The 12,939-nt window shown below is 41.5% G+C and overlaps 1 protein-coding gene across 1 annotated transcript in view; it reads right to left on the bottom strand.

The window, feature by feature from the left end:
• Positions 1 to 3,646: 3,646 nt before the first annotated feature.
• The window catches only part of ABITRAM (actin binding transcription modulator), a 31,039-nt gene continuing 21,746 nt past the window's right edge, over positions 3,647 to 12,939 (bottom strand). Inside the window, exons 5-7 of the mRNA XM_075271043.1 lie at positions 12,374 to 12,450; positions 12,044 to 12,113; positions 3,647 to 4,113 (exon numbers count right to left, since the gene is read on the bottom strand). Of these exons, the coding sequence (XP_075127144.1) occupies positions 3,970 to 4,113; positions 12,044 to 12,113; positions 12,374 to 12,450 (291 nt within the window). The 3' untranslated portion in view covers positions 3,647 to 3,969. The remainder of the gene's footprint in view (positions 4,114 to 12,043; positions 12,114 to 12,373; positions 12,451 to 12,939) is intronic.

Genomic DNA, 12,939 nt, shown 5'->3' on the forward strand with positions numbered 1-12,939 from the left:
CTTGCGTGTTCAGTATTTGACTTCATATGTATAAAGAATATGGCAAAATGTCAGTCAAGAACTGGAAGAGTGCTACAGCCCTACTAAACTTAGCCTATAATCACAAGAGTTTCTCGGTGAAAAAGCAGGACATGACCTATTTTTTCAGAAACGCAAATTCACCCATTGCTGCGAGTTGATCCATGACAAAAAAAGGGATTCTGCAAGAGATGTAACAGCCATGTGATTAAATCCTTAGGAAACAAGCAAGGATGATTTCTTCACAAGGGCTGCTTATACTTACAATATTATATGACGATGGATCCTAAGAGGTGACCACTTTAACCTGGGAGGATGCATTCCCATTTTTGGCAAAAAAAAAAAAATTGAGGCTTGGGCACAAATGGCCATGTCAACCCAGTCATGTAACTATACAGGAAAATAAGAGAGGGTGATACACAAGCTTGAGTGAAAAAACACCAAAGGTAGTCATGCAGTGCATTGCCCTAGGTATGGCATTGCACAAAAAATTTACAATTACCATCTGTGTTGGAATAAAATCTAAAGGAAAACTGATTAATTTGTCTTAAGTTGTATCTGTTTCCCGTCAGTCAAAAAAACCCTGAAGCTTTTCTTTGGCGTCTCCTAGCAACCATCAGAAACAGACTGAACACAAATGGCTGTTGTATAATGTTTTTTTTTTTTTGTTTTTTTTACTGACCTATTGACAGGTATGGGTAAGTCTCACATGCGAAGCATATCAAACAAGCACACGCTTTTCTCTGCACAGGCAGTTGGTTAGTGAAAGAAAACTGATATGTTAAACTGAATATGTAGGAATATATTTCCACGCAAGTGTACAATGCAGGTTCCGTTAACCCACATGGGATTCTTGCACGATGGACGCGCACTTGCTTATATAATAGTGCCCTTAAAGGGCGTTCGACAGAATATGCCATCATTTTCTGCACATCCCCCAGAATTTATTTATTTATTTTTTTAAACTTGTGGGAGTTGAGGAAACAGTGGTCCTACTTAGTTACTGACAGTCATGCCTAAACGCATGCTCATAGGGCAGGCTGTTATTCACTGAAATGTCCACCACAAAATTATCTATAAATCTAGATGAGTAAAAAAAAAAAAAAACACACTGTGGCCTCACCTAAGATATAATTAGTCATTTCTTCCAACATCCTTTTACAATGCCTTCTCAGGGGAGATGAACAAGACAAATGTGCACATCATATGGCTCTTTCCCAAAACAGCAACATCCAAATAAAATAAACTCTGATGCATCGGTGGTAATAATGGCTACTATGGAGACAGCTGTTTCATGCTTAAAGATCCTTCTAATGGCCACAAAACACTATAATATGCTCTGGTCATGATTTTATATCTACTCACCCCGGAAGTGACATCACTAATATGTGGCCATCTGTTCAGCCAATGGAATGTCACACCAGGATCAAGAGCACCCCACCAGCCAGCGTGTTGAGGACACCGCAATCTTGCAATGCCACAGGTGCTCTCCAGTAACATGCCCCCAATCACAACACCCCACTAGGTGTACAAAACCCTTAGAGATTCCCTGGGTCATCCTGTCATCAGTGCAGCGGACATGAGCCTTATCAAAGTATGTTGATTGATAGGAGATAACCAATGTTGAGTTTTCGATACTATTTAAAATATGGACTATTTTTTTTATTTGACATCTACAGACATTGATCTACCCCAAGATTTAGGGATTGAGGCAGTAAGAGATTTTGGAGAAGACCGGAAACAGCGAGTGTTATGCTGGCTTTATGTGTGAAGAATTAAAATTTGTTTTGACAAACACTTTCCTTTTTAACGGGGAATGGTGTCTCCAAACGAACAGAATGGCAGTGAGACCGCCAGTAGTATGCGCAACTTACTTCTCATGGTTTTTGAAAGAAAAAAAAAAAGAAAAAAAATTCATATTTTAAGAGAAATATCTTTCTAAGATACAGTAGATTCCTTGTTTTGTGGAGGATATTTTTTTTTTAGATCTGGAGTGGTACAAAGACAAGTTTGCGAATGAGATTTAAATATAAAATAGATAAAACCCAAATGGATACCTTGATGTTCTGGTTAGAGTAGTAAATGGAGACCAACATAAAAGGACATTTGTTGTGGTTGGTTTCCTGCAACCTAGTAAGATATGAAAGCTTCCACCTTAGTTATGTAAAAACAGCCATACTATATTTGTTCATCTTAGACAAGTTAAGTCCATTATACAACAAAGCTGGAGAGTTAAAAGACCCTTTTTTAAGGATGTGAATATCCAATAAAAGTGGATGATGTAGCTTTTCAAAGACCTAGTGGGTGCTCTCCAAAACAGATCAGTGAAAGGTAAAAACTGCATTTAACTTTCAATTCAGTCCTCAGGCAGAGTTGATAGAAAGCAATCGAAAGGCAGGCATTTTTCAGTCTACCAAATCCCATCCTCACCTTGTGAGAAAATACACAGCGGACACGCGGTTTTGGAAATCACAGCATGTCAATTATACCTACAGAAATGCCAGCAGTTTCCATATAATTATAACTGAAGCACAAAGTTTTTCTGCGCTTTGTGATAAATGCAGAACCACAATGCGTTGTCGCCGTGGTTTTTCCCAGAGCGCTTTTTTGCTGCAGGATGGTGCAGGGAGTCACTTCTCAGAGTATAATGAAACATGGTTAAAGATGATTTCTAAAGGAAGTTTTGTTATGGAAACTCATTTTTGTAGCTTTAGGCTAAAGCCCCACGTTGTGGAAACACAGCTATATTTATTGCAGATTTTGCTGCTTTTTTTTGGAGCCAAAACCAAGAATGGTTACAAAAGGAATGGGAAATATCTATTGGGGATGGGCTAGGGCCACATCACCAGGGTGCACTTGTGGTATTGCAAGTTTGCGGTCCTTGCCGATGCTGTGTTTCCTGGCCTACCTCCCATTACAGCATTCCAACGGACGAATGGGTGGGCACTTGTCATTGACGTCACTTCCCTGTGCCAACACAGGAAAGACACTGATGAGTAGATATAAAAACATGGACAGTTACCAGAGCATATTATGGCATTTGGTGGTCATGAGGGAGGTTTATAAGTGTGTAACAACGGTCACAACTGCCATTATTACCGCTTCTACACCAGTGTTTATTTCATTTGGATGTAGTTACATAAATATTGCTGTTTTTGCAAAGAGCCATCTGATGTGGTGAGTGCCAAAGTGCGACTTTTTTTTTTTTTTTTTTTTAAGTTGATGAAGTTATCTTTTTACTGCGGAACACCTCCATATCACTGGGGCAATAAAAAAAATAATCTGAGAAAAATACAAGTATACGTATAACCATCAGGTTTTTTTTTTTTTGTTTTTTTTTTTATATATAAATCTAGGTATCCCTACCGCCCTTACTCTATAATATGTTGGTTGGCAGATCAGACACCACATTCAACAGAACAGAAGTTAAAGGGAACCTTTAATTTCTTATGTAGATGAAACTTAAATGATACTGAAAGATTAACCAAGTATAACCTATATTAAAATGTAAAATTCACTTTAAAAACAAAAATCCCATGTTGGCACAGCACTGAAAAAAAAAAAAAAAAAAAAAAATTTCAAATGTGATGAGTGAACGGCCAATTCCTGTACAGTGTGAACATTCAGAGAAAACCATTTATTAAAGCCAAAATAAAACCCTCACATTTCAAGGACATAACTGGACAACCTCTACAGCTTACAAGTGTTATCCTTCACTGTATAATGCCTCTAATGTGATCAATGTCTTAAACGTAAAAACAAGCAAATGGTTCTAAGAATAACTGCAAATAAAGTAGAAAAAAAAGCAACAGGAGACATTTACTGCTGAACAAGGCTTATAGTCAACTCTGTATTCCAGAATCTGTGGATTAGGACTGCAAACACCAGCAGCTATGGCTTATAAATGGTCCTTTCAGTAGAGGTAGGTTGCTGAAGGCTGCATAGACTCTCTCAGAAATCTGGCTGTGGATCTTGGCCAGATGTCCGCTTCAAGACGATTTCTTCATATTGCTCTTGGGAAAGAAGTCCCTCTGTCACAGTTTTGCTTTCTTCAAACTTTGGTAGCACAACTGCAATGTAACCTTCTGTCGATGGCTGTGTTGGAAAACAATGTTACAGAAATAAGTGGCTCAGAAAAGTCAACTAAAAATGAGCATGTGTGTTTTCTTCAGTATTTCTATCAAAGTGCTGTTAGCATGCCTGAGTGGTAAATAGCCACTATGCCCCAAGCTGTGTAATACTTACCCCTGGGACTGAGAGCCACAGGGCAACATGTTACTGTTGTAGGGTCATCACTGGACATCCTGTAAAGCTACTACAGAATGTCCTGGATGACAAACAACTGTACGCTAGAAAACCAATAACTATGAAATATTGGGACATTTGATACTAAAATTGGTAATGCATAAAGTACAGTTGGACATTACATCTTAAATGGGGAGGGGGCTTAAAATACAATCAAGTAAGAGCAGTAAAATTTATATCTTAATTTTTCTATCCTACACACGTTTAAAATACTAATATTAAAGGGGTATAAGCCGATTACCTAACCATAGGATAATGGGTATATGATCTGTGGGGGTCTGACGCCTTGACTCCACATAGATCAGCTGTACCGAGAGCAGTTAGTGGATGGGGAGAGTTTGCAGGCTGCTCCTATTCCAGTAATAAGGGCAGCTATGGTCCTATTGCTTAAATAGGAGCTCCCTGTCCCATGCAGCTGTTTACATTGTCAGGGTGCATTGACATGGAGTAAAGTGGCGCTGATTCTGCCACGATAACTCGCTCCAGAATCAGTGCTGATAAAAAAAACTCCCATTGAGTTCAATGGGATCCGTCTTCCGCACGGAACACATTGAACGCAATGGAAGTCTTTTTATCAGCACTGATTCTGCCGCTAGTTATTGTGGCTGAATCAGCGCCACTTTACTCCATGTCAATGCACCCTAAGGGTTAGTTCACACATGAGTTTTTTGGACCGGAATTTGACGCGGAGGCAGCCTCAGATTCCGGTCCAAAAAATGGCTAGCGGTGACTGGATGCCGGTGCAGTGCAGTCGTGGCATTCCGCTCCAGATTAGGCCCAAATGAATGGGCCTAGTTAGCCGCGGAATCCACCTGAAGAAGAAGCAGCATGCCCTTTTTTTCCGCGAGCAGGAACAAACCACTCGTGGAAAAAGGAAATGACCGGCTCCCATTGATTTCAATGGGAGGCGTTTTTTTTGAGCCAGATTCTGATGCGGATTCCCAATAAAGCCTGTGTGAACTAGCCCTAAGGGTGCATTCACACAGAGTAAAGTGGCGCTGATTCTGCTATGATAACTCACAGCAAAATCAGCGCTGATAAAAAAAAAAAAGACTCCCACGTGTAAAAATAAGACTCCATTGACTTCAAAGACTTTTTTACAAGTGTAAAAAAAAAACCATGAAAATACACGCGTAAAATGTCATTGAAGTCAATGGGAGTCTTGTTTTTACACATGTATTTTGCCAAAATACACGCGCGTTTACTCCGAGTGAACGGGCCCTAACCGTTAGGAGACGCAGACATTTTTCATTTTTGTATTTTAATTTTTTTACTCCCTACATTCCAGAAGCTATAACTTTCTCGTTTTTTTTATGTCTACATACTGTATATACTAGAGTATAAGCCGACCCGAATATAAGCCAACCCCCCCTAATTTTACCACAAGAAACTGGGAAAACGTATTGAGTCGAGTATAAGCCTAGGGGGGAAAATGCATGGTCGGAGTTTTTGGGTGCAGTAGTTGCTGGGTGCTGAGAAAGAGGAGGGGGTGTTTTGGTTGTCTGTCTGCCCCTTCCCTGAGCTTGAGGACCGAGTTTCTTTTCCCCCCACTTGGAATTCAGCCTGGCTGAATATAGGGTATCTGCAGTGCTCGTATTAACTCCTTCCCGATGGAACAGGAGCACTGCAGATATTCAGTAGACCGGGCACTGTCAAACACAGGGATACCTAATGTGTATGTGTTTCACAGTAATTTTCTACTTTTATATGTATTCTAGGGAAAGGAGTGATTTAGAACTTTTATTTATTTTTTTTTAAGCTTCTTTTTTTCCCTCCCACTATTTTATGGGAGATTCTATACATTAATATTGCGGCTGGTCATAAATTTTATTCCATTTTTAGGGGGCGGGGCGTCCTCTTACCGAGAAGAAAAGAGAAAGTGAAAGTAACCATTCAGATGCCGTGGCATCTGAGTAACCATCAGAGTCATCTTTGATCACGGGCAATGCTGCTGGGTCCCTGCTGTAGGAAGCAGCACAGACCTGGTGGCTAGTGTGGCCGCTCTGTTTCTGTGCAGCTGCCATGTTTTTCTAGTACAGTTACCTCCTGGTGCGCCTAATGATTAATTTGGTTAATGTGCTTCAGCTATACATAACACCCTTTATATGCTCCCTGACAGGAAAATTAGTCCTGCTTATAATTTATTTTACTGCGGTTTATGGTTCCCTGTCTTTAAGCTTGAAAAGGAGTGGGGGAGAAAATGTTAAGCGCCTGGGCTCCAATATGAAGCACTTTCCCTCCGGACAAATATAGTATTCCTCCAGAAAACCCAGTATGACCACATTGGTACGTTTCATTTCACCTGATATTATTTCCCTACCACTTGCCAGTTTCATGTCTGCCGTATAGCAGGTGTGGCTATATTAAGCTCCCGTACCTGCCTGATCATTATACACAAGGGCCTCCTCCACAGTCAACAAACCTCTCCCAGATTTGCGTTGGGTCCTAAGTGATATGCAAACTTACTCTAATGCGACCTGGTTTGTGGAGGGAGAATTAAAGGGGTTGTCCCACGTCGCATACTTACCCGTCTTCGTTCCTCTAAAATCTTCTGTCTTCCGGCTTTGTTTCGTCATTGGTGGGCGGGGTCACATATGCAAAGCCAAGCTGCGAGATGCCGCCGGCCCTGCGTACGCGCTCATACACCAGTCTACCCTTCACAATGCGAATACAGACCCGACACCCTGCGGGTCTGTATTCGTATTGTGAAGGTTAGACTGGTGTATGAGCTTGCACGCAGGGCCGGCGGCATCTCGCCGCTTGGCTTTGCATATGTGAACCCGGAGCGGAACAGCATCGCTTCTGCCGCTGCTGTCTTCATGCAGGGCAGAAGCATAGCGATGTGCCTGTGCCGGCGTCTAACTGTCCCCAGCATCCGCCTCTCTATTACAGCGGATGTCAGGGAGTGTTAGACGCCGGCACAGGTGAAGCCAGCAACATCGCTATGCTTCTGCCCTGCATGAAGACAGCAGCGGCAGAAGCGATGCTGTTATTCCGCTCCTCCAGGGCAGAAGCATAGCGATGTTGCTGGCTTCACCTGTGCCGGCGTCTAACCCTGTATTGGCGGCCCCTTCCCCCAAAGGGTAAACTACCCCCCCCCCCTCCAGACTCGTTCCCGTGCACTTAGCCCCTCCTCCCTTCCCCCTGAGAGCAGGCTGGCACATCACTTGACTCAGGAGCAGCTAGGTCAGGGCTGTGGCCACAAAAAAATGAATAAAGTAAGATAGTGGCCAAACAAAGCAGTTTTGCTGAAGCATTGTATTTAGGAAAAGTCTTACATTCACATTAATAAGCAGTATAGATAGGATCCTTGTGACGGGACAACACCTTTAATATTGTATTCTCTAAAACTATGGAAGGTTGTCTCTGGAAGACAGACCCACACACAGCACACAATCTAAACTCACTATTAGATTCCACGCTTTGTTTGACCTATGACAAGTCAAACTCCATGGATCGTTCTTTTCCCGCCCCCAAAATGCAGTTACTAGAATCAAATACTTCTTCAGCAATGCCCCAACCCTACGTCTGCTTACTACAGGTGAGACTGGTCTTTTGTCATGGTCAACTCATGCTCCAGTAGCTATATCTTTGTTCCCTACTCCAGTCCCAACCCGCAGTTGCCATTGTTCCCTTAAAGAGGCCCTCCTTAAATGCATCCACAGTGTAGCCTGAGCTGTGGGAGATTTAACTAATTATTTCCAGGAGAACACTGTCAGTTTCTTCTGATGCTATCCCCTGGGAAGCTCATAGCTATAACGCATGGGCACTGAATTGCTATTTAGAAAGAATAAACAGGCGAAGTCCCAGACTGACATCCTGAATTCGAATCCTCTCCACCTGATTGTTGGAACAACCCCCTTGGCAGTGATTAACCAGCTAATAGACTGCCTTTTTAGACACGCATCCAATCCCATTGACAATTCTACACTCACTTATTAACCTGCTACCCAAGCCAAATAAAAATCTCCAGGAGTACGCAAACTATAAATCCATCACCCATTTAAACTCCGATTTAAAACTAGTCACAAAGATTTTAGCAAATTGACTGACTGCTTGGCTCCACTCCTTTATCCATAAACTCCAGGTGGTTTTTGTCCCATGGTCAGGGAGGAGGGAGGAAGGATAGTGAATATGTCACTCAATTTTTGCTCTTCATCCTCAGCTTAGATGCTGAGAATGCCTTTGACCACCTTGAAGCTTTTGGGGTTTTCCTCATGGTTATTTGAGAGCTGTACTCCTGTCCTGAAGCAGTGGTGAAACTTCCTCAGCTCCTTCCCCATTAGAAACAGCCATTTATTGGGCTACAAGATTATCTCATCCAAAACAGAGGCTCTACCGCTAAACATTCCCCATGAAACTGTACAGCTATTACATAGTAACTTTTACTTTCAATGGTAAGAACACTCACTCTAATACCTTTGGATTCCGCTTATTCAAACATATACCTCTCTATATTCCTAAAATTATCTCTGACTATTTCAAGATATTATTAGATAAGTGGAAACCATTGCAGATCTCTCGTTTTTAGGAGTATATCGGCAGTGAAAATGACCCTACTTCCAAAACTATGATACAACTACAAGACCTCCTACCACACGCCAGCTCTCCTTCACTCTCTAACCCCTTCCTGCTCTGTACCATACTATAATGCAGAGCTGAGCATTTAGTTAACGCTTAGCGGCGTAATAACAAGGTGATCTAATGTCACTGTTATTAACTCTCTGGATGCCGTGATAAATAGGAATCACAGCATTCAGGGATCCGTGGGCAAGAGCTCCCCCACCCAAGCCCCTCGGACCCCCAGGATAACATTGCAGGCTCCTAGGTGTTTCTATGGCAGCCAGGTGGCTGGATCAAAGCCTCTTGACTGCCTAAACATACACTCACCGGCCACTTTATTAGTTACACCTGTCCACCTGCTCGTTAACACTTAATTTCTAATCAGCCAATCACATGGCGGCAACTCAGTGCATTTAGGCATGTAGACATGGTCAAGACAATCTCCTGCAGTTCAAACCGAGCATCAGTATGGGGAAGAAAGGTGATTTGAGTGCCTTTGAACGTGGCATGGTTGTTGGTGCCAGAAGGGCTGGTCTGAGTATTTCAGAAACTGCTGATCTACTGGGATTTTCACGCACAACCATCTCTAGGGTTTACAGAGAATGGTCCGAAAAAGAAAAAACATCCAGTGAGCGGCAGTTCTGTGGGCGGAAATGCGTTGTTGATGCCAGAGGTCAGAGGAGAATGGCCAGACTGGTTCGAGCTGATAGAAAGGCAACAGTGACTCAAATAGCCACCCGTTACAACCAAGGTAGCCAGAAGAGCATCTCTGAACGCACAGTACGTCGAACTTTGAGGCAGATGGGCTACAGCAGCAGAAGACCACACCGGGTGCCACTCCTTTCAGCTAAGAACAGGAAACTGAGGCTACAATTTGCACAAGCTCATCGAAATTGGACAGTTGAAGATTGGAAAAACGTTGCCTGGTGTGATGAGTCTCGATTTCTGCTGCGACATTCGGATGGTAGGGTCAGAATTTGGCGTCAACAACATGAAAGCATGGATCCATCCTGCCTTGTATCAACGGTTCAGGCTGGTGGTGGTGGTGTCATGGAGTGGGGAATATTTTCTTGGCACTCTTTGGGCCCCTTGGTACCAATTGAGCATCGTTGCAACGCCAAAGCCTACCTGAGTATTGTTGCTGACCATGTCCATCCCTTTATGACCACAATGTACCCAACATCTGATGGCTACTTTCAGCAGGATAATGCGCCATGTCATAAAGCTGGAATCATCTCAGACTGGTTTCTTGAACATGACAATGAGTTCACTGTACTCCAATGGCCTCCACAGTCACCAGATCTCAATCCAATAGAGCATCTTTGGGATGTGGTGGAACGGGAGATTCGCATCATGGATGTGCAGCCGACAAATCTGCGGGAACTGTGTGATGCCATCATGTCAATATGGACCAAAATCTCTGAGGAATGCTTCCAGCACCTTGTTGAATCTATGCCACAAAGAATTGAGGCAGTTCTGAAGGCAAAAGGGGGTCCAACCCGTTACTAGCATGGTGTACCTAATAAAGTGGCCGGTCAGTGTAGTTCCAATAGGAACTACTGTGCGATTTTCTGCAATACTTAGAAATATGTAAAGTGAGTTTTTTAACTCTGTCAACAATACAGTAAAAAAGGTTAAAGGCATCATAATATGGTGATCCCAGGAAAATCATTCATTCATTTTCAAAAAGTGCCATTTTACTTGTAAAACGTAATAAAAAACAAATATGAATATGGTATTGGCGCAGTCGTAATGACCCGTTGGACAAAGTGACCATGTCATTTTTAATGCAGAGAGAATGCTGTAAAAACAACATGCAAAAAAAAAAAAAAATTTATGATAGATTTATTTTACACGTACCCCTAAAAATGTAAATAAAAGCTAATCAAAACATTATATGTACCCCAAGATAGTGGCAAATGAAGGTACAATTTGTCATGCAAAGAATAAGCCCTTACACAGCTAGACTGACAATTTAAAAAAAAATAAAAAAAATAAGTTATGAATTTTGAAAGACAGGGTAGTTTGTATGTTACTGCTCTGCGACTTTTTTCATATTTTCTCTCCTGTGTCCTTACCCTCTTAAGGACGCAGGGTAGCCTGTACGTTAACTATGTGCTCATCGTGATGTAATAGTTATGAGAAGGTAACAGGCAGAGTGTTGGAGTTCCGCTATATCAGCCCCAGATTTCTGACTTACATGTGGTCCAGGGTGGGTCTGGAATAGGCCTCAGCTCTAGCTGTGGGAAATAGGATAATTACTGAGCCATAAAAGGCTGAAGAGCCTGCACTTCAGGGCAGATCCAGGAAATGAGAGGAGGCATCTGAGTCTGTCCTGATACTTTGAGTCTGGGGAGACTGCTTGTTCATGTGGCTGGTCGTTAACTAAATGGTAACAATAAACTAACTATACATGTGGCTAAGAGCTCGGACGAGCAGGATTTTGTTTCACATCGTTTTTTACCTGAGGTTAAGGCTGTATTTTATTTTGCTCATTTTGTGTCTGAATTGAAGGTTTATTTATTTTCCATGTTTTTTTTTTCTAAATAAACCTGTTTGCTGCGTATTTTGTGTCCCTGTCTGACTGGTTGGGTCCGCACCATTGCTGTTACCAAGCTACCTCCCCCACACAGTCGGAGGTGAAGGAGCAGACCGGTCATCTCTTTATACGGGCTTTCCCACTAGACTCCTTTACTTACTTGCTTAATTTGCCCTCTAGACAATTGGGAAATATTTTTTTCCAGATAGTTTCTCTATTTGTGCACTGGAAATTAGTTAATATCCCCCCCGTATTGATCTTCTGGCTTGCATAAAAACCATTCCTAGTTTGGAAAATGTGACTGCGGCATTTACGAATACGGTGGAGGATACCTATTGTATATATATAATTTCAGATGGTTTCTTCTGCAAAGACACCCCCCTTCTTCCCAGCTTTCCCCTTGGTGTTCCTAGCCTAGTCTTTTGTTTCTTTTCTCTTTATTACGTCTGTTGGTCACTGTTCACATTCCTTTGGACATGAAAGTTCTTCATACTTTAATTTTTATAGAATTTTCACAAAGTATATAAAACAATATATTAAAATAAAGAAAGTTGAACATTGACTACTTTGCAGAATATTTGTTTAGAAAGGTTACACTATGATTATTCGATTGCTCACCTTTTCTTTCAGCAGGTTAGGATTGTGAAGTATATTTTCATTTACTTCCAGTAACCGGCCCCTAATGCAACTAGGAGAACAGAACAAAGTTATGCCGAGACAAACTAAAGGGTTAAAAGACAAACAGAAAATTCTCATATCCCACCAAAATTGGACCTGCAGCCACTCTGAGATATATTCTTTTCTCCCACACATTTTTCAAGGATTAGTTTTCATGACAACTACTTATTCACCGCCTACTGTTCTTTAAAAGCAAAAGCTCCTAACACTGAAAGAATCTCCAGAGCCAACACATTAAATAGTTCTTAAGTGGTTTAATGAAATATGCACCTGTAAATGGTATATTCATCACCGTCACAGCAGGTAATCCGACACAAAGGTGCAAACTCTGTTAAGAACTGAGCCCCCTGAATACGCAAAAAAAAAAAAAAAAATTATTCAAAGTGTTGTGTCTTTATAATGAATATTGCATCATAGATTTCAAAGTTTTTCAGGGCGCTATATTTGTTTTTAGCCAAACACACAAAAATACTAAGAAAAATTTATTTGTTTTTTCCTACTAATAAAATTTCTTTGGCACAAATATAGCACCAAAACAGCAATGTGTAAACATAGCAGTAACTGTATGGCAATTATCAACAGCATTGGTGGTAATCCCAACCTATTACATAGAGATTTTGGTAGAAGTCTCACCAGTATAGCGACTGTAGTGTTAGAGTAAATCTCTTTTCTTATATGACAAAGATCTGTATCTTTTTGAACCAGAGTGAGTCTCAATCCATTTTGTCAAAGTATGTGACATCTTCACATTGTGTAACATTGCAAAGTGTTTTCTCATCCATATATGGACCCCATTGTTCTGTGCAAGGATGATAGACTGGACACTCATAGCCAGC

Source organism: Leptodactylus fuscus, chromosome 4 (genome assembly GCF_031893055.1).
Source record: "Leptodactylus fuscus isolate aLepFus1 chromosome 4, aLepFus1.hap2, whole genome shotgun sequence".
In the NCBI taxonomy this organism is placed as follows: domain Eukaryota; kingdom Metazoa; phylum Chordata; class Amphibia; order Anura; family Leptodactylidae; genus Leptodactylus; species Leptodactylus fuscus.